We start from the raw sequence: 23,805 nt of genomic DNA on the forward strand, positions 1-23,805 counted from the left end.
TCGGGAAAACTGGGAGGCGGGGGGCGGAAGGCAGCAGTCGCCTGGCCCAAACCAGGGAGGAGAGTAAACTCGAAATGCTACCCCCAATATTTTTTGTCACTCAAGCCTAGAGACCCCAGATACTGCACCCAATCACAGGCTGGGGGTGGGGAAAGTTCAGGCGGTTGATGAGGGTCGCAGTCCCGACTCTTCGCACCAGGAGGTGCCGGAAGAGATCCCGCCCTGGCCCTGGCCCAGGCCCGGGAAGCGGGCGCGAGCGCATTGCTCCCCAGCGTGCCGCAGCAGCCACCCTCCCTCCTTAGTAGCCCCTTTTCCTCTCTGCGCCGAGAAGAGGCGGCTCCGCCGGTGTCTCCCACTTCCCGCGCCCAGAGAAAGGGCCGCACGGAGCAAGGAAGACCGAGCACAGGCGGGCAGGAAGCGGGGAGGGGGTAAGAGGTGGGGTCCTAAGGCTGCACGGGGGCCGGAGATAATTAGAGCTGTCGCACACGCTTGGAAGACCGGGAGAGGGCAAGTATACCTTGAGGGTGAGGGGGGAGTTAGGAGACTACCGTGGGCCGCGATGTTACATGAAGCGCAGGGATGTTAGCAACTTTGGGGATCCACTTAGGTCTGGGAACGCAAGCACGAAGAGGAGCCATTCGGGGCGGCCCGGGGGCTGGGACCGGGAAAGAGCCCCGGAAGCAGTGCGGAACACCCATACTTCTGCCAGGGCTTGGAGACAGGAGTAGAGGGCAGCCGATGGTTCAGGGTGATGCCAACGACGGCTGCCCCAAGGTGGACCAAGGCTGCTCGTGTGCAGAGGACTTGGGGAGGGGGCTGGGTGCGGGCAGCGCGGGGGAGGGTGGGCCAGGGCAGAGCCCCTCGCGGTATGGTGAAGAGCGGAGAGAAACGCAGTCCTGTAAAGTAATACGGGCTGTACCCGGAGATTTGGACAGGGTCGCCGGGGAGGGGGTCTGAGGGAATCCGGGCGGCACCGCGACGGCGATGCATCGAGCAGCATCCGCACCCTCTCCTTTCCGCCCCTGCCCGGATTCGTTCAGTCAGGGCTCCAGCCTCGAGGCGGGTAAGAAAAAAGGGGAGAGGGAAGGAGCCTTTACCTGGCTCTGACGCGACGGGTCCCAGGCCCCCGGCTCCGCTTCCCACTCAGAGCTCTCCACCCCTCTCTTCCCCGCCACCCGCTTCTACGCAGATTGGTCCCCTAGTCCCTTGAGGAGAATCCGCCAACTCCGCAGGACCCCGCCGGGAAGCAGAGCCCACCCCCTTGCCAATCACCGCCCGCTTTCTATCGACCGATGGGGCCTATAGCCAATAGGAATAGCTGGTCCCGAGAGGCCAGGAATGAGGAGGAGGGGCTGGTGAAACTTAGAGGTGTGACTAGCACTACCGAGGCGTGGCAACGTTGTAAGCTCCTCAGGCAGTGGCCAAACCCTAAACTAGAGTTAATGGACGGGACTGCGTTGGAACCAGCAACCAAACACAAATTCTTGAGAAAAGGCAAGAGCAATTGGACCGAGATGGAGAGGAGGGGTGTTGCGGAGAATTTTAGCCAATAGAGAGTAGAGATTGGTGGGGACTGTAGGACGTCTTCCAATAAGAAGCGCGAAGGGCGTCCTTGCCACTAGGGCAGGAGTGGATCCGCCCAAACCTCCCCAGGCCCGCCAATGAGATCAGAGACAGAGAAACGCTCGGCCAACCAGAAAGCCGAACTGATCTTGGCACCGTTACCGGGGCGGGGTGTACCGCCACCTCGCCACTAAGAGCTCGTCAGGGGAGGGCTCCGGAGACGTCCAATGCAGGACGTGGGCGAGCTCTAGTTCTCCCAATCCGTGAGCGGCGCTGGCAATTCAAACTGACAGCGGGTCGGAAAGTCAGAGAGAGCGGAAGAGGGGATAAAAACGACGTGTTGGGTGGTTAGAGACCCCAACGCCGACTGCGCCCCAAAAGCGACCCCACAAACACCACCGCGCACTCTGGAGCGGCCGCTCCGGGAGCAACCTGAGGGGAAGGCGGGGGACACGAGGAAGAGTTGGGGGGTGGGAGACGCGAGAGAAACGGCGCGTGAGCCAGCACGCTGAGGGCTAGGGGCTGCTAGGAGAGGAGCGCAGCAGAGAGGCCGGCAGAAGAGCAGAGCGAAGGAAGGTCGCGGAAGGACCGAGGAGAAGCTGGGATCGTCCTGGTGGGAAGAGCTGTGGGGATTTCTGAAGCTCGGGAAGAGGAAAAAGATTTTCAAAGAGAAGGCGAGGGTAGGGACACTTAGCCTACCGAATTAGAGCTCTCCGAGGGAGGTGCTTAAGGGAGGAGAAGCTTTAAGAGATTATCCTGGAATTGCTAAAGGGGCGGGAGCTAGAGTGGAGGATCCTTTTTAGACGGGAGGAAGGGAAAACCGTAGAGAAGTTCCCTAGGCCCCTTGCATCTTGTCCCGTTCCTGCTTCAAACTCCACTCCCTTCCTCGAAAGTTATAAGGAAAGACAAAATTGCTGCTTCTCTCGTTTTCTACTCAATAAATATTACTTTTACCCTCCCACGAGAAAACGGAAAAGAATTCATTTCCTTCCCAATTTGGAGGTTTAGAAAATCTCGAGGCCTCGCAATTTTATTTTTAGCCTGGGGGAATCAGACTAGAAAAAGTCTTGCTCTTGTTTCCATTTTCAAAATCGCACACCTCCTCCATCCGTCCCGGGACGCCATGTCTACCAGCACTTGCAGTTTCAAGGACCGGTGCGTGTCCATCCTGTGTTGCAAATTCTGTAAACAAGTGCTCAGCTCTAGGGGAATGAAGGCTGTTTTGCTGGCTGATACTGAAATAGACCTTTTCTCTACAGACATCCCTCCTACCAAGTAAGTCATGCTAGTGGCGGGCAACGGTAGCCTTTAACTAAATGGGAAAAGTGTATGGCTTGGACCTCTGGGAGTCAACAAGGAGGTTATCATTTTGGTGTTCCAGCCACTCCCAACAGTCTGATGATCCCCTTGGAGAATAACTAAGTGGGCAGACTGTCTGGACAAAATCTGTGGTTTAGCCAGAGTGGTCAGTCCTGATGTAATGCTTCTAGTTCAATTATAGTCATGTGACCACATCCCTTAAGTTGGAACCCTGGTGCTATGCCCTGCCCAACCACCTACCTCCACTAGATCAAGTTCATGACCTAGACTCTAGGTAAATTCAAGCAAGATTTTCTGAACTGTTGGAGAGGAAAGATAATTTAAATTTTTCATTTTTAATCCATAGCTTTACACCAAAAACATTCATAGTTTTCTACCATTGTTTGCAATTGGCATGCTGAATGAATCTGATTCCATTGTCTGTATAATTCAATATTCCCATAAAATCTCTCTTTCTGAATGAGAGAAACTTTAATAGATTTTTATGGGATGAAATAGAGACGGCCCTAAAATAATCTTTGTCTCTCATAAAGCCTATTTTGGATATCATGTATCATTTGCATAATTAAATCCTTTTAAATTCTGTTTTCAGTCACTACACACTTTTGGATGTATAGTCCTTAAAAATTTGTTTCCTACTTGGAAAAATGGCCATTTTATCTGACTCAAATATACCTTTTTCTAAGTCTAAAAAGTACTTTCTTTTTCCATAAGCAATATAGCACTTACATTATTTTTCAAGATTTAGCTCTTTATTGAAACTATCATTAAAGTGAAAGACTAATAATCCAAAATATGGGTAAACAACTGTTCTTTGGATACAAAGCCATAAGGAGGCAGGCTAACAGTCATAATACTTTTAAATGAATTTCATGGTAATGATAGAAGCTTTAAATTATTTTAAAACATACTCAAAGCTGTGGACTCTTCCTTTCTTGAAATCATCTGAATTGGCTTAAATGTAGTCATGCCTAATGGCAAAGCTATTTATTGCAAAGATAAATAGGTTAATATTTTCAGTACATGTGTGTGCGTGTGTGTGTGCGTGTGTGTGTGCGTGTGTGTGTGTGTGTGTGTGTGTGGTGTATTGCAAAAAGAAAAAGCACTGGACAATATATCTGGAACCTACTATTGCAAAGTTTCTGTGAGTAAAATATTAACCCATTCATCTTTACAATAGCTGTGGTATGTAATAAGACAGTTGTAAGGAGGGCTCAGATATGTGAATTGTTAGACGTTAGACCAGAGTCTAGAATAAAATCAGGTCTTTCCTATTGTCTACTCTTCCTTGTAGGAGTTATAATGGTAATGGATTAATGTGCTAAGATGTGTATGAATCAATGAACACATAAGATTTTTTTAAATGGAAGGTTTGTCATGTTTATGGTAAGCTCACGAATATTAACTGACTCTTACAAAACATACTATAGTTCTACTTTGAGCCTCTTTCAGCTCTTTAGGACTACAAAATTCATACTAAATCACAATCAAAAGTACATTTGATGGCAAGGATATGGAAAAATTGGAACCCTTGTGCAATATTGGTGGAAATGTAAAATGGTGCCACTGCTAGAGAAAAGCGTGACAGTTCCTCAAAAAAATGAAAACAGAATTACTATATAATCCAGCAATCCTGCTTCTGGGTATATATCCAAAATAATTTAATGTACGATCTAAAAGAGTTATTTGCCCACCCATGTTCTTAGCAGCATTATTCACAACCAAGAGGTGGAAGCAACCCAAATGTCCATCAACAGATGAATGAATAAACAAAATGTGGTATATATGTACAGTAAAATATTATTCAGCCTTAAAAAGGAGGGATATCCTGTCACATTCTACAACATGGTTGAGTCTTGAGGACGTTATGCTAAGTGAAAATAAGTCACAAAAAGACAAATATTGTATAATTCCACTTATATGTGGTATCTAAAGCAATCAAATTAATAGAAACAAAGTAAAATGATGGTTGCCAGAGACTGAAGGAAGGGGGAAATGAGGAGTTGTTGTTTAATAGGTATAGAGTTTTGATTTTACAAGATGAAAAAGGTCTGGAGATTTGTTGCACAACAATGTAAATATACTTAACAGTTCTGCACTATATACTTAAAAATGGTTAAGTTGGTAAATTTTATGTCATGTGTATTTTACAATTTAAAAAAGTACATTTGACTATCTCTACGCTTTTTCCTCTCCAGCACAGTGGACTTAATTGGAAGATGCTATTTCACTGAAATCTGCAAATGTAAACTGAAGGACATCGCATGCTTGAAATGGTATTATTCTAGATAGCCCTGGGTATGGGAGACGGATGTCAACTCCAAAGCAGAGAGAAAGGTTCAGTGGACTGTGCTGAACAGTGGTTATAATCCATGCAATAGGCTATTGAAAAACCATTTGTTACTCACAGCTATTTTTTTAAAGGGTCTTGTGACACTTTACATTTGTATATGATTTAAAATTTTTCAAAGCTCATTGACAGATATCTGCTTTAATTTTTAGAAAAAGGCAATGTAGTTTAGAGGGGAAAAAAAACACTTAGATTTTCTGTCATAAAAATCATTCTGAGCCCTGACCCTACCCTTACTGTCTGTGTGATCTTGAGTAAACTCCTTAAACCTGTAAACCTCTGTCCCTCTGTTTTCTTATTTAATTTCTATCTTAAGAAGATACACTTCAGAAGATAGAAACTAAAGTATCTTCTTAAGATAGAAATTAAAGTATCTTTTGTGTTCATAGAGTTGTTATGAAGATCAAATGAATTATGAATGTTAAAAGGCCAATAAACTATAAATTACAACACAGATGAAAGCTATTATCTTTTGAGAGGTAGACTTGAGTGTAATTAGTTCTATTTTAGAGAAGGTTGAGATTTTCTCACTTAAATGGGGTTTGGATTATAAACTATAATCCTAATAATTTAAGTTAGCAACTCCACTTTTGTGCTAATGACTGTTTAATTTCATTCATTCATTCAAATTCATAACGAGGTCCTGAGATCCTACCCGGTGCTAGTCAAATTTATAGGAGCTAGAAATACAGCAATAAACAAGACAAAGTCACCGGCCTTTGGACATTATATTCTAATGGGAATAAATAAGATATCGAATAAAGTAGGAAGTGCCCAAAGGAAGGAATGATAATAAATTATACAGAATAATAGAGGTTGGGAAAGTAAGTAAGAGCTATTTTAGAGCGCATAGTTAGGGAAGCCTCATGACAAAGTAACACTGAAGTTGATTGAATCCGAAAGGATGAGAAGGAGCCAGAGGAAGAATGTTCTAGGCCTAGGAAACAGCAGGTGCAGAGAACCCAAAGCAAGACAAAGCTTTGTACCAAGGAATAAAAAGATGATGACAGTGTGGCTGAGACACTGTGAGTGAGCACTGCGGGGAGAGCAGTGTGAGTAGATTAAAGATGCAGTTAAAACCGATAATCTAGAGCAGCACTGTCCAGTAGAAATATGCAAGCCGCATATGGAATTTTAAATTTTCTAGTAACTACATTTTAAAACGTAAAAAGAAACAGGTGAAATTAATTTTGGTCATCTTTTATTTCAGTGTGTAACCAACATAAAAAATAATCGAAATGTTTTACATCTATTTTTTATTCTTAGTCTTTCAAATCTGGTATATGTTTTATACTTACAGCACATTTCAGTTCAGCCTAGCCAAATTACAAGTGCTCAATAGCCACGTTTGGATCTAGACCCTGGTATGAAGGAGTTTATTTGTTTTCATTTTTGGCAAATGGGAAGCCATTGAAGGGATTTTAACAAGGGAGAAAAATGGTCTGATGTGTCTCTACTGGAATGTGTTAGCTCCATGAAAACAAAAACCTTGTTGTATTCCTAGCATCTAGAATAGTACCTAACATATAATACGTGTTCAATAAGCATTAATTGATTGAGTGAATGAATACAGGTGGTAATTAAAGCCATAGAATTTACTCTTGCAATCTAATTTTGGAAATAACTGTCAGTCCTAATCCAAGAACAACTTTTGTTTTCATCTGTTTGCCTTTCAAGCATATTTTGATTAGAATACATATTTTAGGTGGGCTGGTACCTTTTGTAGTATTTTTTATAAAGCCTCACAAAAATGACTGACTCTTACATCTCACAGGGTGAGAACGAGCTATAATAAGAATTTTTACAACTCAAGGTATGAACAGTTCATATTGTCTTTTTTTTTTTAAAGTACATTCCCTATATGTACTTTAAAAAACATTCCCTGTATATTCACTCCATTTAATAGTAACCAGATAGGGGGAAAAATCTGTGGAAGAATGAGATACTTTATAATCAAATGGATAATCCTAAACACAATAAGAACTTTTGCAACTTTCTCTAGAGGCTGTGGATTTGCTTTACTTCTGAATTCTTTCAAAAACACTGAAACTAAAATTAGAGCAGCCAGCTTGTGTTTGGTTTCCAGGGGCTCATGCTGTCTTCCTACTCCTCCATCTGTTGAAACAGTTTTTAGGTGCTGGCATGGAACTAGAACATATAAGAACCCAACTTGCCACAGTCCTGGGGAGAGCAAAAAACCTTTTACCCACAGATCTGAGTTTATTTAATAAATTTGTCTGTACTGAACATCAATTTTGGGTGCTTTACAGAACAAATGACAACCTTATGCCATCTAGAAGCTAGCTTCTGAAAGGAGAATGTATAAAATAATACTAGCAAAGAAATGGAGAATGTGTTAGTATCATTTCACTTAACTTAATAAGTTTTCCCACTTAACAATAGAACTATAACCATTATCAGAGTAACTCTCACTCCAAAGATCCCAGCAATGGAGGATGTTAGGAGGAAATGAGGTCTTTATGTCATCTATTTACATTAGCACATAAAAATGCTTACATGGCCAGGTATTACATTGTATCTAATAATATTTACTTTCTTTTTTAGTGGGAACATTGTAGGTTATCATGTGATTGTTCCATGTTGTTCTTGCCTTCTTTCCTGTAACAATGGACACTTCTGGATGTTTCACAGCCGAGCAGTTTATGGTATTAACAGACTAGATTCTACCGGTAAGAAACAATTGACTCAGACATTCCTTTAACATGTTATCTATCAATACCTGAGTGAAAATCTGAATACATCATTTCAAGATTCCTTTTAAAAACTTCTTACCCAGTTTAGACCTGCTGGAGTGAAACTTCATTCCTTTTATCCCAAATATTTACTAATGGAAACTACTAGCCAGAATTCATTGTTATTTCTATTTCCATCATTGTGTTTAAGAGCCTCTACTTGACTGGATCTCTTGGCCTCTTTAAATTAATATTGTAATTGCTCTAAATTGCTGCTTTGATACATACTATGACTCCAGAGAATTTTAGAAGATTTTAGATTTGATAGTCAATTATGTGTATGTATATGTGTGTGTGTAAGAGAAGCTAGGGCTGTGGGGAGTTGGAATGGAAGATAACTCAGTAACCTCTGTATTTGGTGATATTGCTTTAGGATAGGGGTCCCCAACCCCTGGGCTGCAGACCTGTATCAGTCCATGGCCTGTTAGGAACCAGGCTGCACAACAGGAGGTGAGCAGCAGGCGAGTAAGCAAAGCTTTATCTGCATTTGCAGCCACTCCCCAGCTCTAGTATCACTGCCTCAGCTCCACCACAGATCATCAAGCATTAGATTCTCATGGGCGCACTGGTCCCTGGTGCCAAAAAGTTTGAGGACTACTACTTCAGGATAAAAATGGACATCTATATTAGTAAGTTATGATAGAATTTTAGTCAAGGGAAATATTAACAAAAAGTTATACTAATTATTTTGTAGGAAACATATAACCAATTCTTAAAGGATATTTACATAATACATTTTATATTGTCTGGAGCATTCAGTTTTGTTATAGGACACATGTTCTCAATGTCTGATACCTATTTATACAACAGACCAAGTTGATGTTTAGTGGGACTTTTTTAGTGGGAACTAAAGTTTGCAGAACTTTAGTTTACAGAACAAGGTTAAAGAGCTTGACAATCCAAGTTGGCACTACACTCAGGTTTTTAAATGTATGTTTTAGTTTTCTTCAGAACTTAAAATATAATCTTTTTATTTTTTAAGTATGATTTGCTTTCATAGGCTAAACGATCACAATTGTAAGCTAGGTTGTCAGGGTCTTCAAACCCTCCAATTATGCTTCAATTTTTATAGACTCGGATTTTTTTTATCACCTGGTGTTCAATTGTGGCTCTCAACCCATCATTCACGGTCTTAATTTAAATATCCATGGTATATGTTAAGAGACCATTTTTGAGTGAGGACTTATCTGAACTCTTCTAAGTGAGATATAGACTCCTAATTTAGGTTTCCAGTTTTATATTTGTGTTGTTCATGGGACACATTAAAGGAAGTTTCTGCTTTGATATTATTTTTCCTGCTTCATACAATTCAAAACACAGGGTGGAGAGTTTTCAATTTTGATTCTACTTTTTAATATTAGTTAATTTTTCAAAGATAAAAGCCCAGCATTCTTCCATTTGCATTGAATCTAATCCATGAGAAACAGATGTATCACAGGATTTCCTTCCTCCCTTCTTAACAGAGAAAGGAAGGTGCTGCTTCTGTCAGATCCAATCTCTTAGTTTATTTTTTCTTCTTTGAACCAATTGTACAGAGAGCTACTCATGTCTCTGAGTATTGACTCCAAGAATATCAAACTTCTTTGTGACCCTAATACTGTGATTTTAAGGCAAGATTTTCTAGATGCTTGGTATGAAACAGGGTGTCTTGTGGCTGTTGGAACTGTCCTTGAAACACCTGAATCAGCAGCATCGAAGGAATACATACACAAGCTTTATACAATTCTAGAATCTTTAGACTGAAAGGGCCCCCAAGAAGTCTACATTCTAGGTTAGCCTACACATGTAGACCTGATTTCCTGAAACTTTCCTGAGGAGGCTTGAGAAACCTCAGCTCAAATTCCCTAGGATTGACAAATGCAGGCAAATTGACTTCAGCTCTCCATTGACCTTTATGGGTTCTAACTGTTCCTTAGGTTTTGACCTACCAATTCCCTACTATCCCGTCACCTCTTCAATGCAATATTGCCAGAAGCAAAACACCATTCATTCTTGGGGGGCGGGGGGAGTACTTTTTATTATAAACAATTTAAACACAAAAAAATTACAGAAAATAATATAATAGGCATCTATATGCATCAAATAAATGCTAACTTCTTGTTTGATTAGATTCCAGTATCTCAACCAGGAGAGACAGTTGATTGTTTCTACTGTTTCAACAATGCAACGATGCACATTCTTGTACGTGTCTCCTTGGAAGCCTGTGTTAAATGGGCAGTTAGAGGGAAGGATGAGTGATTGGCTACACACACACATATTTTTTTAAATTCACATAATGGAATACTCTACAGAAATAAATGAAATCTACACATATAGACATAGGTAAATCTCAAAAGCTAATGTTTAATGAAAAAAGCGAATTAGAGAAGATACCATGTTGTAAAGAATTTAAATACACAAAACTATAATATATATAGTCTGAGTTGCATGCATTTGTAGTAAAGGTAGTAAAAAAAATATCCATGGTGTACTGGTAAGTGGTGGAAACTGAATTCAAACCAAATCTCCAAAGCCTGGCTTATTCTTTTCCACCATGTGGCCACTATCTTGGTATGTGTGGAGAGGGTATCCAGAGTTGCTGAGTCCTCCTTGTGTCCACACTGACAACTGGACAGCTTGAGATTGGCTTTCTTGGATTCACTGTCTCTCCTAGAGGTCAATTAATAATTTTTTTTTCAATTTAGTGCTTTCAAGTTATAATACCATACATGCCCAGAATAAACCATCTCATTATCCTCTACTATATATATGGTCTTATGGATTCTTCAATATGAAATCTGATTGTCCTTTCACAAGGAGGCTTTACATTGTTGTTTTGTTTATTGTATTGACAGCTACAACCTGGTCCTAAAGTTTACAGTTCTACCTTGACCACCTATGGACTAAAACCCACCCACATCAAGGATTACTGTTCCTATTATAATTGGCTCCAAAACTTTGCTTTTTTTTTTAATCAGAAAAAAGGCACCAGCTACTTCCATGTTCATTGAGGAGATCAGGAGACTGATTCAGGCCTTCTTCTTGCACACTCTAAGGAGATATTTAATCTGAAATGATCTTGCGAGATCTCTGTTCTTAAAAATCATTAAAATAGATGTGAAAATTATCAGCGTAGAGTGATTATTGCATAATGTAGCTGGAGGCAGGGTTTGAGTAAATGGACTCCTGACATCCTTTTGAGTTCCGAGATTCTAGAATTCAAGCCATTGCTTAAAAGGGCTAAAAGAATGTTTATGTCCTAGATGAATAATATTAGATAATTTTTTTGTGCCCCATTCTTTCATAGCTTTTCTCTTTACTGCTAATAATATGGCTTAATATAAGAATGTTAACATATAAGATTTCCTGTATCATGATCTGAGTTGTACCAGCAGTCAGCATCAGATAACTTTATGACCTTTTATTTTCAGGTGCTAACTTCCTACTTTGGGGCAACTTGCCAGAGATAGAAGAAAGTACAGATGAAGATATATTAGATATCTCAACTGAGGAGTGTATTAGATAAATAGAATTATGATAGATATAATACTCAAACTTTTTCCTATTTAAAATGTGTATTAATGGATCAACTTTAAAATTGTTAGTAATGATTTGCCAGTGATTTCTTTAAAAAAAAAATATGGGGCATTTTTTTATTTATTTATTCGCTGTCTCAAAATAATTATCTGAGTTTAATTTGAGCCAATGTAGTTCTTTTCTTCTACTTCTTCCTCTCTCCATCATTCTGTTTAGTACAGATGTATTCTTAAATTCAGATAGGAGAAGATTCTTTCATGTGTCACTCAGCTACCTACCAATCTGGGGAAGTTTTTCTTACAACCAAATGCCAGGTACCATTATTTTACATTACTGAAAAGAGGCATTAGTACCCATACATATGTTGACCACTCATATATACGTGCATAAATCTATGGATATAATCAGGCATATGTATGGGAAGCCCAACTAGGAACTAAAGCTTAACAGGGAATTTTTTAAAACAGGATCTTAGGTTTCGATGGGTACTGGTTATCGTATTAGTGATAACTACTTTAATATGGAGCAAGATTGTGAATTAGCAAATAGAATAAATTTTAAAATGTATGGAGAAATTCTCTTGATTCCTCAGCATGGTGTTAGATAAATGGATTTGTCACAAAATTATCAGTATATACTGTTTACCAATATTATTCATTCACATTCCTCTAAAGTCATATCACTGTTATGAAAGCCAGATAAGCTAAACCTCTGTCTTTAAGTTTTCCCATTCTCTAGGGCTTTCTCTGTAAATAGCAAATTTTAGATGAGTAGTCTCAGTTCCAACCCTTAAATAGAAAAAAAAACAAAACAAAATGAAGAAGTGGTTTGCTTAAGCCATTGTACATTACGAAGCGAGTTTGTTCTTTTTTAAAGCTGTGTACAGAGCCACACAGAAATAGGAAATGGGGATAGTGTTGGATTCTGGTTTTATGTATAGCTAAAATAATGTATCGCCTTAACTAATATCTCAGCTGTAGGCATTTCGTCGATAGTGATACCAAAACAGACTGAGTCGCAGTTTTGTAAATAAAGTTTTGTTCTAAAAATGACCAGCCTTCCTTTAATTATTTTATTGTACCCACTTTTTTCACTTAAAAATATAAATGTATAGAATATAAAAGCCAACATTTATTGAGTGCTTACCATGTGCCAGACACTCTTCTAAATGCTTTACATGTTTAATTTACTTATTTCTCTCTTTTTCCATGAGAGGTAGGTGCCATTATCGTTCCTTTTTTATTGATAAGACAGGTGAGGCATAGAGAAGTGAAGGAGCTTGTCCAAGGCCACATAACTGGTCGGAGGTTTGGCCAGATTCAAACGCAGACGGATTGACTCCAAAGCTCCCGCTCTTAATCTTTATGCTGTTCCCACTGAGGACGTTCGGACATGTGCCAGCTATAATTTTATTTCACCAAGACACATGCTGGACAACTGCTGTCTAAGGTACCCTAGGTGAGGGCCTCGGTAACTGATTTTAAGGTCGAACGAAGTCTTAGGGTAAAGTGACCTGTGGGCATTGACAGAATCATTTGCTGTAAACCAAGATAAAAGATGCTTCCGAAATGCTGTTATGAGGACCTGGAAAACTTTTCTAAAAGTCTTTCACACTGACCATAGGCACTGACAGAAGGTCACCAAAGGAACGAAATAGATGAGTGGAACAATTTGTTTTTTGATCTGGGATTTCTGAAACGAGATGGCATGATGGATAAGATAAAAAATAAATTGACACTACATTATATAATGCTTCAGTTAACATTTAATTAGAGAAGAAAAGTTTAATGCTAACATAGAGAATGTAGCAAGTTTAAAATTCAGCAGAGTTCACCTGGTTTCCATTCTGCGTGTGCTTTCAAAGACTCTAGCTGACTGAGCAGCTCTTTGAAGAGCAAAAGCAAGACAGAGGTGCTCTGACGGAAGCAGGCCCCAAATGTGATTCCGCTCCAGATGGAGAAGTTTTCAAATTACTCAGCTATCTTTTGAGTAATCAGGTTATTAGAAATCCAATTCTAAGCCGAAAACAGATTAATAATGTTTTACCTGAGGAAATATATTCATGACACTTTTTTAATAAAAGCAAATTGCATGCACTCTGATAAAACCAAAAGCAGAATCAAATATGTGGATTTAGCATATACTTTCTAGTCCTAGCATAATTCCTAGGCCTAGAAAATCCATTGATGCTTTAGTCCTCTTCTAATTGATTCAGTTCAACAAACCTGCAGTATACTCCTATGATGTGTCAAGAATTTCACAATGACAGCTCACACTTGCTTTATGGAGTACCCAGTAGGTTGGGGAGACAGTTGAACCCTATGAGTCTATGCATCGAGTTGTGATTTAACAAAGGCATGTGTAACTTCAATGACTCCATAGGTGAAAAAACAATCATTCTAAATGGGAGAGAGTGAGAGTTGAGAAAGCTACAGAGAAGAAATAATACTTAAGCCAGGCTTTGAAGCACAGTTAGAGGTTTGCCCTGGGATGAAACTCCTGGGAAGAGAGAATAGTGTAAAGAAATGGATCAGTGTTTAAAAGTATTGGGCTTATTTGGTAAATATAAGTTGTACCCTATACCTTCCAAGATATGTAATGAGATTTAATTAAAAGATGAAGCTAACAAGGAAAGTTAGGATTATGCCATTGTAAGTTTAGACCTGATCTGGTAGTAATGTAGAATTATCGGGATTTTTAGGCAGGAGAAAAAAAATGATCAGATTTAAAATGATAGCTCTGGTGGTAAAGTGTAATCAAGCTAGTGTCTTTTCTTTGATCGACTTAACAACTTGACCATGAAAATTATATTTATTGTCTTTGCCCTAAGAACATATATAAGTTTTAAATTCCCTGAATTTCTTGTCTTTCATGAAACATCTAGTCTGCAGTGGGGCACTGCCTTTTTTCCCTCTTCCATCTTGTCATTTCTAAAGTTCAAGGAAGGGACAGTGAGTCATCAGCTTGCCCACTATGGCTTTTTTTGTTCCTTTATCTTTTTCCTTAAGTCAGTTTCTCAACCTCAAACTCAGGCTCTGTTGAGACATCTTAGGTGGGGCCTAATCTTAAAGACATAATATTATGAATAATCCCTGGCTCTGAAACCCAGATCTTTAAATATTACTAATCTGGAGTGACTACCACAAAGAACTACTCTTTTGACCTTTGCATCACATGTGGCTGAAAAAGAATAATCTATACTTCTTTTTTCAGTAGGGATGAGGTAACCATAATATATAAATCATGATATAGAAAACAACTAACTAATTAGACCATAAAAAGAGAATAGGGAAAGGTAGGAGAAGATATGGGTTAAATAGTCTTGCTTCGATGGTGAATTGCTCGATGAAGGCTTTCCCTATTTTAGCATTCATGCTTATAAAAGGAAATAGTTTCCTTTTCTGCTTTTTTTTTTTTTAACTTTAAAAGCAGCCTAAACTATAGTTTCTTTCTTGCTTGGTATTGAGTGCATGCCAAATCTACCCTACACTGCACAGATGGAAAAAATTAGTCTATGTCTGTGGTACCTCTGGGGTTGAATATTTTTAGTACTTAAATCTTTAGCTAAAGATTCTTTCTTCCAAGACTTTCATAGAATCATTTTTTTGTCACACAATGAATAAACTTACCGAGATAAAAATTAATAATATCATGTGTTTGCATATCCCTTTATAGTTTATTATGAGCTTTCGCATATACCTTAATTTAATCCTCCATAAGCTTGGAAGTTACTCTCATTTTACAATGTCTTAACACCTAGGGAATAAGAAGAATTTAAACTTGAGTATGGATCTCCTCATCTTAGAGTTCTTTCCCACTTCCCTAACCAACCCTAAACCTGAGGTCTATTTTTCCCTAACTATCGATAAAACTTAGGACAAATTCTCTTTCATTTTCAACTTCAAAGCCTAACTACTCTCATTAATTAATCGATTCAACAAATCTTATTGAGAGCCTACTGTAGGAAAAATAGGAGCTGAAGATACAAAACTAAATAAGACAAAGTTCCTGCTCTGATGTGGAGCTAATACTCTGTTGAGAAGGAAGAAGAAAGTGAGCTAACATTTACTGAGAATTGTATGCCCAGCACTATTTTTAGGGCTTTTCTTTTAACAACCCTAAGAGGTAAGTCCTATTATCATCCTTACCATGCAATTTAGGAAACTGAGGTGTAGAGAAGTTAAAGGACTTGCCTGATGTCATACAGCTAGTAAATGACACCTCTCTAAGATTGGGAAGGGCCAAATATAATTAGCTTAATAACTGTGTTTCCTTCTTATTTTTCAATGTAGTTATCTTTCATCCAAATAAAGTCGTGTTTTCTATTAACGATCTTGCTGTACATATCCTTCCCTATTAGACCTTAGTTGATTTTTGCTTTAAATTATGATGGTGGCACCAGCATCTCCCTTTTCTGTAAGGGAGACTTGGTGTGCCTGTAAATGATAAGAATGCTAGTCTTATTCACTATGGAGAAAGAAAAAAATAACCTAGAAGAAAAAAAAACTAGTAAAACTTTTAATTTCCAACTTTGCTGCACTTCTATCTGGAAATGAACTCTTCTTTACCAGTCCCGATTTTTATCTTACAAGCAACAAAAATTCACTGCAGAGTAGATACCCATTCTTTAAGCTTTTTGTAGGTCCTAAGTATTCATAATAAAAAGTGAATTAAATGATCACTTTTGCAAATTGCTCTAGTCCCAGCCTTCCCTATAAGCTTATATTTAAAATCAATTTATGCAGCATTTCAGGAGCAGCATTGTCTCAAGTGAGCACTACTGAATCTTCATAACAAGATTATGTACTTATTATGAGCGAAGCAAAAACAGGTATCAACTACATATTCAAATTTTGCCTTCTGAGACTTACAAAAGAGTGGGCTGACGAATATCTAAAGATTAATTGGATCTGCCAAATATGAGCACCATAAAAATTTGCCCACCAGAATGCATCTCTACACTTCCAGTCACACAACCCACTTCCTCTGGAAGGAGGCCAGTGGTAAGAGTAGGCATATGGGAATGATTCACTTGGGGAAATCTGTACCTAGAATATTAAAATGGTTTGCTTGCTGTCCCTTTTTCTTTGCCATAATTTTTCTACCCAAAGGAACCACCTGCTATTATGGCTGTGACACCTGAAAAGCTTTCCATATATTGTAGGAGATTGCTCCTGCGTGGATGAATTTTCAGGCTATTCAGTGGTATTTTAAAAAAAATGCCTTTTGGGGAGAAATATTCTCAGAGACCGGAACATTGCTTTGTCTTATCAAAATTACTCTGCAACCTTGTTCACAAATACCTTAAAACATTGAGCTACAGATGGAATTCAGTAGAAGACATACTGAGCTAATTTCCTTTGCATGATGTTACCCAGAGAAATCAAGCTGTCAGTATCCTGAAGAACAAGCCCTCAAAGAGAGATGGTGGCCAAAGCCATGGGAAACAGGAAAGACTGACAAGCATGCCCTTCAAGAACTTCTTCCTATCTTCCAAATTAATCTTTTAAATAAAAATTTATTACAAAAAAAGACCCAGAGTGTTTGCCTCAAGATGGTCATATAGTGATAGTAAAGATAGCAAGTACTAGGCTGAAAAATATCTTGAATTCTAAATTTTTCTTGATATCCCAGAATCTAGTCATAAAGGAGTATGACAGCAAACACAGGGTTTTTAGGCATACAGAGTGCCATACTCTGGGCTGACTGGAGACAATCATGTCTAAATTATGACTTTCCTTTATCAAACTTTAGTGCAGTCATTTAACAAATATTTAGTGAGCATCTCATGTGCAGGCATTATTTTAGATGCTATAATAGTAAACAAAACATTTTTACTTATTTATATTTGACATAAAAAATGTGTAAATTTAAGGTGTACAATGTGTTACTTTGATACATTTATATATTGTAATATGCTTGCTGTTGTAGTGATATTTATCACATTCCATAATTATAGCACAATATCATTATCTATATTCATTGTACTGTGCATTAGATTTATATGACTTAAAACATATTTTAAAATTTTTCCTTCTATGCCTTTCAGCAGTGCATAGACTGAAAAACTAAAGATTACATTTTCCAGACTCCCTTGCAGCTAGAGATTCAGATATAATTTATTTTTTGCTAGTCATATACACTTGCACAAGTCTTGAATTCAGAATGAACTTAAGTGGGGGAAAAGTGGTAATAGCACATTAATTACACATTTTGCTTAGTAAAATGACTATGGTCTGGCTCTGCAGCCAAAAGGTCTTATAGTCACTTCCTGATGCCCAGATCATGACTAAGGTGATGTGGTTCTGGACCTAGAAAGTGGTTAATGGCCTCCTGATCCTCAGATTCTAGATTATAGCAGAAGAAACATTTCCTCTTGTAGGCCAGTTCTGAAATATTATTCTGGGAGTCATTCCTGAAGGCCTAGTCTAGAGCCTGCCCCTACGGCCCCCCAAGGTTTTGCAAGCCCTAACTTCACTGACATTTTAGTTATCTGTTGCCGTATAATAAACACCCCCCAAAACCTGGGCTCATATATGTGGTTACATTTAGGTGTCAGCTATACTAAGCTGGAAGTCCTAGATGGCTTCCCCCACATCTCTGGGACCTTGAAAGGAATGCCTAAAAGTCTGAGTCCTATCTCTCCACATGCTGTCACATCTCTCGATAATCTAGCCTGAGCCACTTTATATAAAGCCTGTCTTCTAAGAGGGTGAAAAGGGAAGTTGCAAAAGCCTCTCATGGCCAGGTCTGGGGGTCACACAGCATCACTGTTGCCTCATTCTATTGGTCAAAGTTAAACAGAAGTTTGACTCAGATTCAAGAGAAGGGAAAAAATAGACTCCATTTCTTTTGGGGAGTTGTGGCAAAGTCACATTACAGAAAAGAATGTGGGATACGAAGGATTATTGTAGCATCAATCTACCACAACTGTACGAAATCCCTTTCTGCTTCGAATAACTAGAATGGCTTCTGTTATGTGCAGTTGAACTCTGACTGATATAGGAAACAAGCATAGAGAACCAATAGGTCTCTAAAGTAGAGGCTGCTAAAGTAGCCCAGGGAACAGAGGAAGATTTGGAGCGTATTTTGAAACAGCTCTGATGGACTGGAAATAAATATGAAAGAAAATGAGAAAGATGTCAAGAACAGAGTCAAGAATGACTCCAAGGTCTTGGAGTGAATTGTGGTGCCACTGAGATGAGGAAGAACAAGTTCATAGAGAAAGTTTGTTTTTGAAAATGTCTTTTAGACATCAATCAGGCAGTTAAATATGGGATTCTGGAGTTGGGGGGAAGAGGTGGGGGCTGCAGATATAAATATGAGAACTATTTGTATATAAAAATATTTAAAGGCATGAGACTTGATGCAGTCAAGGGAGTAAATGTAGATAGCAAAGAGATTGAGCCTTAAGGTGCAGAATGTTGAGACAGAGGGAAGATGAGTAGAATCCATTTTAGTGGATATAGGAGTCCCTGGCGACACTTGATAACAATGTAGATCCAGGGTCCTACTCCCATCAATTCTGACTCAGAGCACATATGGAAGCCTGGCAATCTGCATTATTGACAAGCTCTTTAGATCTTTCTGAAGTGGGCAATTTGGGAGTACCCTCTGAAAAACCTAAATAGACTACCATTGTGTAAGAAAACTTTATTGGCCCTTATGTTCAAGGGTGCTTTTTTTTCCTCCCCACTTTTTCTTTATAGGTCATGCATGAAAGACTTGTGAGAGGCCTTCTCTTTTTTATAATTGCCTTTTATAGGGTGGGTGAAAGTGAACAATGAACTCCTGCCAGGAAAAGGAGAGAGGGTATAGGCCTACAAATAGTGTCTAGCCTCCAAGAGAAGGTATATTCTCCTTTAAATACCCAGTTTGATGCCCAATGTTAATACTTTATGAAGCAAATCCAAGAGCAAAGTCAATACTTCTTTGTCCCTAAATTATAAGTAGCACATGCTCCTTCTATATCTCAGAGACTAAAAAGCAGTTATAGTTTTCCCTGTGTTTCATGGGAAGGTTTTAAGAAGATTAGATGAAAAGCAAATATTTAGCAGACTGCTGTAACTTTTACCTTCCCGTCTATCAAAATTAATGCTCATTAGGTCTCTCTAAATAGAAAATACCCATCACTGTTTATACTATCATTGAATGAAGACTGAATTCTTACACTGAACCTGTGTTTCTCAAATATAAAAATGTGAATATATTTCCACTTGGACCTAGTCTGAGACTGTGAATTGAATGTTGGTGGCGGTAAACTTACATGAACATATTCTCCCTTTTGCAGTTCAGTGGTTGCAAGGGGACCTGAAGCTGCAGAAGCCATGTGCTGTGATAACAACCACATTGATTAAATGCCAATTACTCCTGGACATTCTTCAAAGGCCTCTGCTGCAGAGTTGAAATTGGGCTTTCTGTCTGATATTAGATCAGATCTCCATAATCCTAGGTTGTAGCTGGTTTGGGATCCCTAGCAATTACTTGTGTCATGTATTTTAATCAACAGCATTCTAACTATTATAATAAGTCTCTACACCCTGCTGTGAAGCATTATTCAGGCTCTGTTCTCCAGCCCCCACCCTGCTCACGTGAACCTGAGCTTCTGGCCCATGGATGATTAAGTTACTCTGGTGACTCATCCCCAGCGGCATAGGGGTAGCCTTCCAGCCAGAGCCAGACCATTACCAAATGACTGTCTATAGGGCTGATGGATCCTATCGTCCTAGCCAGAGGTCAAGTTACCTATCTCATTGTTCCCCTGGGTATCAATCTTCTGACTGGCATTCAGCCAGCAATTAATTCTTTATTTAGCATATGCCTCTGCTGACAAATACTTAGAAAGGGCCTACACTTGCATATTGTCCCCCAGAAAATTCTTTCCAACAAAGTTTTGTGTCTAATCATGATCATAGGCTGCTTTTGTCACCATATTTGAAATAGCCAGCAGGCTACGATAGAACATGGGTACTGAAGGTTGAAGGATGACTAAGTCGACAACTTGCTGTGTGGCTTTAGGCATCTTATTTCAAAACAAGGGGGTTGAACCAACATGTTTTCTGAGATCCCTTTCAACTCTAGCATACTATTGATTAATTTCATTTTTTTGCAGAGAGCGTTTTATTCATTTGCCCAAAGCAGTCGTATTAGCTTTCTAGAGCTGCCATACCAAAGTACCACAGACTGCGTGGCTTAAACAACAGAAATCTATTGTCTCACACTTCTGGAAGCTAGCAGTCTGAATTCAAGATGGTGGGAGAGTTGGTTCCTCCGAGGGGTGCGAGGGAAGAACCTGCTCTGGGCCTCTCTCTTTGGCTTGTGAATGGCCATCTTCATCTTCACAAGGTGTTCTTCCTTTATGTAAGTCTGTCTCCAAATTTCCCCTTTTTGTAAAGACACCCATTATATTGGATTAGGTCCCACCCTAATGGTCTCACTTTAACTTGATTAACTCCGTAAAGTCCCTATCTTCAAATAAAGTCAAGTTCTGGGTACTGAGGGTTAGGACTTCAACTTATGAAAATTTGAGGGACACAATTCAACCCATAACAGCAATTAAATATCAACTATAAGTAAGAAATAAAGAATAACCATTTGATTGATTTTAAGGCTGGTGACTGACAGAGGCATAGTAGGCTAGCAAATAAGTATAGATTATTGAATTGATTTTGTATACTCTAATGGCTTAAACCTATATCAATTCTAACCTCTATCTCCACATATGAATTCGTCTGAATCTCTTTGTACCTGAAATCCTTAGTTTTCTGTGCTTTATAATGTTTCATCTGTTTTTATAATTGAATGCGAAACTTTTAAAAAAGACCTATGACAATTTAACTAGTTATTGCTTAAAGGAGCCCCATGGGGGTGAACAAGTAGGTAGGCCATAATTTAAATGATCCTGTCAAGATTTGCTTGAGTTTGGCCATCAGAGGAAAAATTATGAGTGGAATGTGCTTTTCCTGGTCATATAATGCTATTTATACATTAAGAAGAGAGAAAAGGAATGCATTAGATTCTACTGACTCACGGCTACACATTGGCTTTAATGGAAATAATTGAAAGAGCTCGCTAAATATGAACAAGGACAGATTGGGGTGGAACAAGGTATTATCTATAAAGAAACCAACAGAAGTCCAGATTTATCAGCAAAATAACACACTTCTCACTGGTCTCTTTTTCAGAGCCTCTCAGGCCTGGAAGTCCACTAGGTGGAGCAAACCACCAGGAATTACTGACTAGGAGTGCTCACAAACCTGACCTCTACTACAGCTATTCCTTCTCCTCTACAAAACTAAGACAAAGGCTGAGGGGAAATAGTGTTTCAGAAACTGCTTGAGATAAAATATTCCTTACTCATTAAAAGGGATAGTAGCCCGAAGAATAAAGCAACTCAGATTTGCTGAGCTGGACACAATCACTGAACACACTGGAGGCACACCCGTCTTGGACTCTTTCCCCATGGCTTGGCTCTCATTACACATTTCCTTTCTGCTCTCATTGGTGACAGATGGAATTTGGGGCAGACCTCTTACCCAGGCTCCTGCAGTCAAAAGATCCCAGGCTTAGATCACCCATCTCTTTTTTTTCTGCCTGTTATAACCACCTTAAAGTTATACGGTATCGACCTGGTTTCTACTTAAGTACATTCTCTTTGATGCCAGACCCTTGGATTCTAACACTTCCTTCCTTGGATTCCAACCTTGTCTTCTTTTCTGTACTTATGGGTTGGTTAGCTGAGCAGGGATTTGGGACTCGACTGATTTTATTTGAGGACTTTTAAGGTATGAAGGAAGACTATCCTTGTTTCCTCGTTTCCCTGTCAGGTTGTTGACCTGTTTGCAAAGTGTACTATGTGTGCCTTTGCAGGTGTTAACTATCTCATGTCTCAGTCCAAATCTGCTACCAATAGAAGTCATTTTATTTATTCATTACAATCATCATTCCAAAACTACACAAGTCAAACCCTTGCAGAAGGAAATGATGGAGGTAAATTTCAAATCCAGAAGTATTCTGTTTTTGTGACTTTGACTCTGTGACAGGATAATTTTTTGAGGTATGAGTTTCTTAGTCTTCTTCCTATATTTTCTCTATCCCTTTGATCTAAGCAAGTTAAATAGGCCCTTAGCAATTTCTCGTCTTAGAGATTTTTTTGCAGAATGACCTAGCTGTCTTTATATAAAACCTGAGCTCACTGAAAGAAGTATTCTCGATGCCTTTGAAGGCAGTGAGAAAAGAGAAAGAGAAAATTTTCCAGGAACACAAAGAAATTTTCAGTCTGGGGCTGAAAGTAAATAGCACTACAGGCTATGGCTGGAGAGTGTTGAACTGGTCACTTCACATCTCTGTGGTAACTAGTGTGGCCTGATGACTAGCAGGGTCTCTGCCTGACTTCAGTGCCAAGTAGGACCCCAGGACCTTGTATGACCCTAAAGGAGAGAGGCCTAATAATGACTGAGATTAAATTTTCTTCTAATCTAGCAATATGGGGACTCAGAATCAGATTTAAGTTGATTCAGAGAAAATAAAAAAGTGAGATGTTTATTGCACATCTGAGTTAGTTGTTTCACATTGGCTACACTATAATTGCAAGTTCATTATGGAGGCCTAAAGTTAGATAGGAGGAGGGTAGTATGGTGGCTGAAAGTCAGGTCTCTGGGACCAGGCTGCCTGGGTTAAAATCTCAGCTCTGCCATTGACCAGATGTGAATCCTTGGGCAAATTTTTCAGTCTCTCTCTACTATAGTTTTCCCCTCTGAACATAATAGTGGTATCTATCTTACAAGTTTATAGTTGAATCAAATCAAAGGGTTTAGAAAATCAGTGTCTGATATACAGCAAAATTCAATGCATGTAGCTATTATTTCTATATATTTTGACATCACTATTGTGAATATTAATATTTTAATTATTTTTTCAAAATATGTAATAAAACACAAATGATACAAAATCCAATGTTAAAAGAGGTATGTAACGAAAAATAAGGGTATAATTAAAAATTCATTTTCTAATTTCCCTCCCCAGATACAAACTGTGTGACTAGGTCCTGTACGTGAAACAAATGGAATTACCTACATATGTTTCTGGATCTTTTCTCTCCTTGGCAATACAATATGGAGATTGTATCCCATTATGTGGATGCACTCGAGCTTCCTAATTTATTTAACTTGTCTTTGGCATGAACCTCTTTCTTTTTTCCTTCCTTCCTTCCTTCCTTCCTTCCTTCCTTCCTTCCTTCCTTCCTTCCTTCCTTTCTTCTCTCTCTCTCTCTCTCTCCACTCCCCCCTCCCTCCCACTCCCCCC

The 23,805-nt window shown here is 39.1% G+C and overlaps 2 protein-coding genes across 6 annotated transcripts in view; one reads left to right on the plus strand and one right to left on the minus strand.

Annotated features, from left to right (window-relative positions):
- The window catches only part of SRGAP2 (SLIT-ROBO Rho GTPase activating protein 2), a 230,723-nt gene extending 227,759 nt beyond the window's left edge, over positions 1-2,964 (minus strand). For 3 of the 5 annotated variants that reach the window (XM_011372959.2, XM_011372958.2, XM_011372957.2), the window contains exon 1: positions 1,098-1,212. The gene's annotated coding sequence lies outside the window, so the exon portion shown is untranslated. Of the gene's footprint in view, positions 1-1,097 lie in introns of all 5 variants that reach the window. The other 2 variants (XM_023538273.1, XM_023538274.1) reach the window with 2 other exon arrangements.
- FAM72A (family with sequence similarity 72 member A) lies at positions 2,596-12,554 on the plus strand. The gene is made up of 4 exons (XM_011372960.2): positions 2,596-2,838; positions 5,082-5,159; positions 7,799-7,923; positions 11,397-12,554. The coding sequence occupies exons 1-4, from the start codon at positions 2,687-2,689 to the stop codon at positions 11,489-11,491; spliced, it is 450 nt and encodes a 149-aa protein (XP_011371262.1). The 5' UTR covers positions 2,596-2,686; the 3' UTR covers positions 11,492-12,554.
- Positions 12,555-23,805: the final 11,251 nt, after the last annotated feature.

This window comes from Pteropus vampyrus, unplaced genomic scaffold, assembly GCF_000151845.1.
Source record: "Pteropus vampyrus isolate Shadow unplaced genomic scaffold, Pvam_2.0 Scaffold217, whole genome shotgun sequence".
Taxonomy (NCBI): domain Eukaryota; kingdom Metazoa; phylum Chordata; class Mammalia; order Chiroptera; family Pteropodidae; genus Pteropus; species Pteropus vampyrus.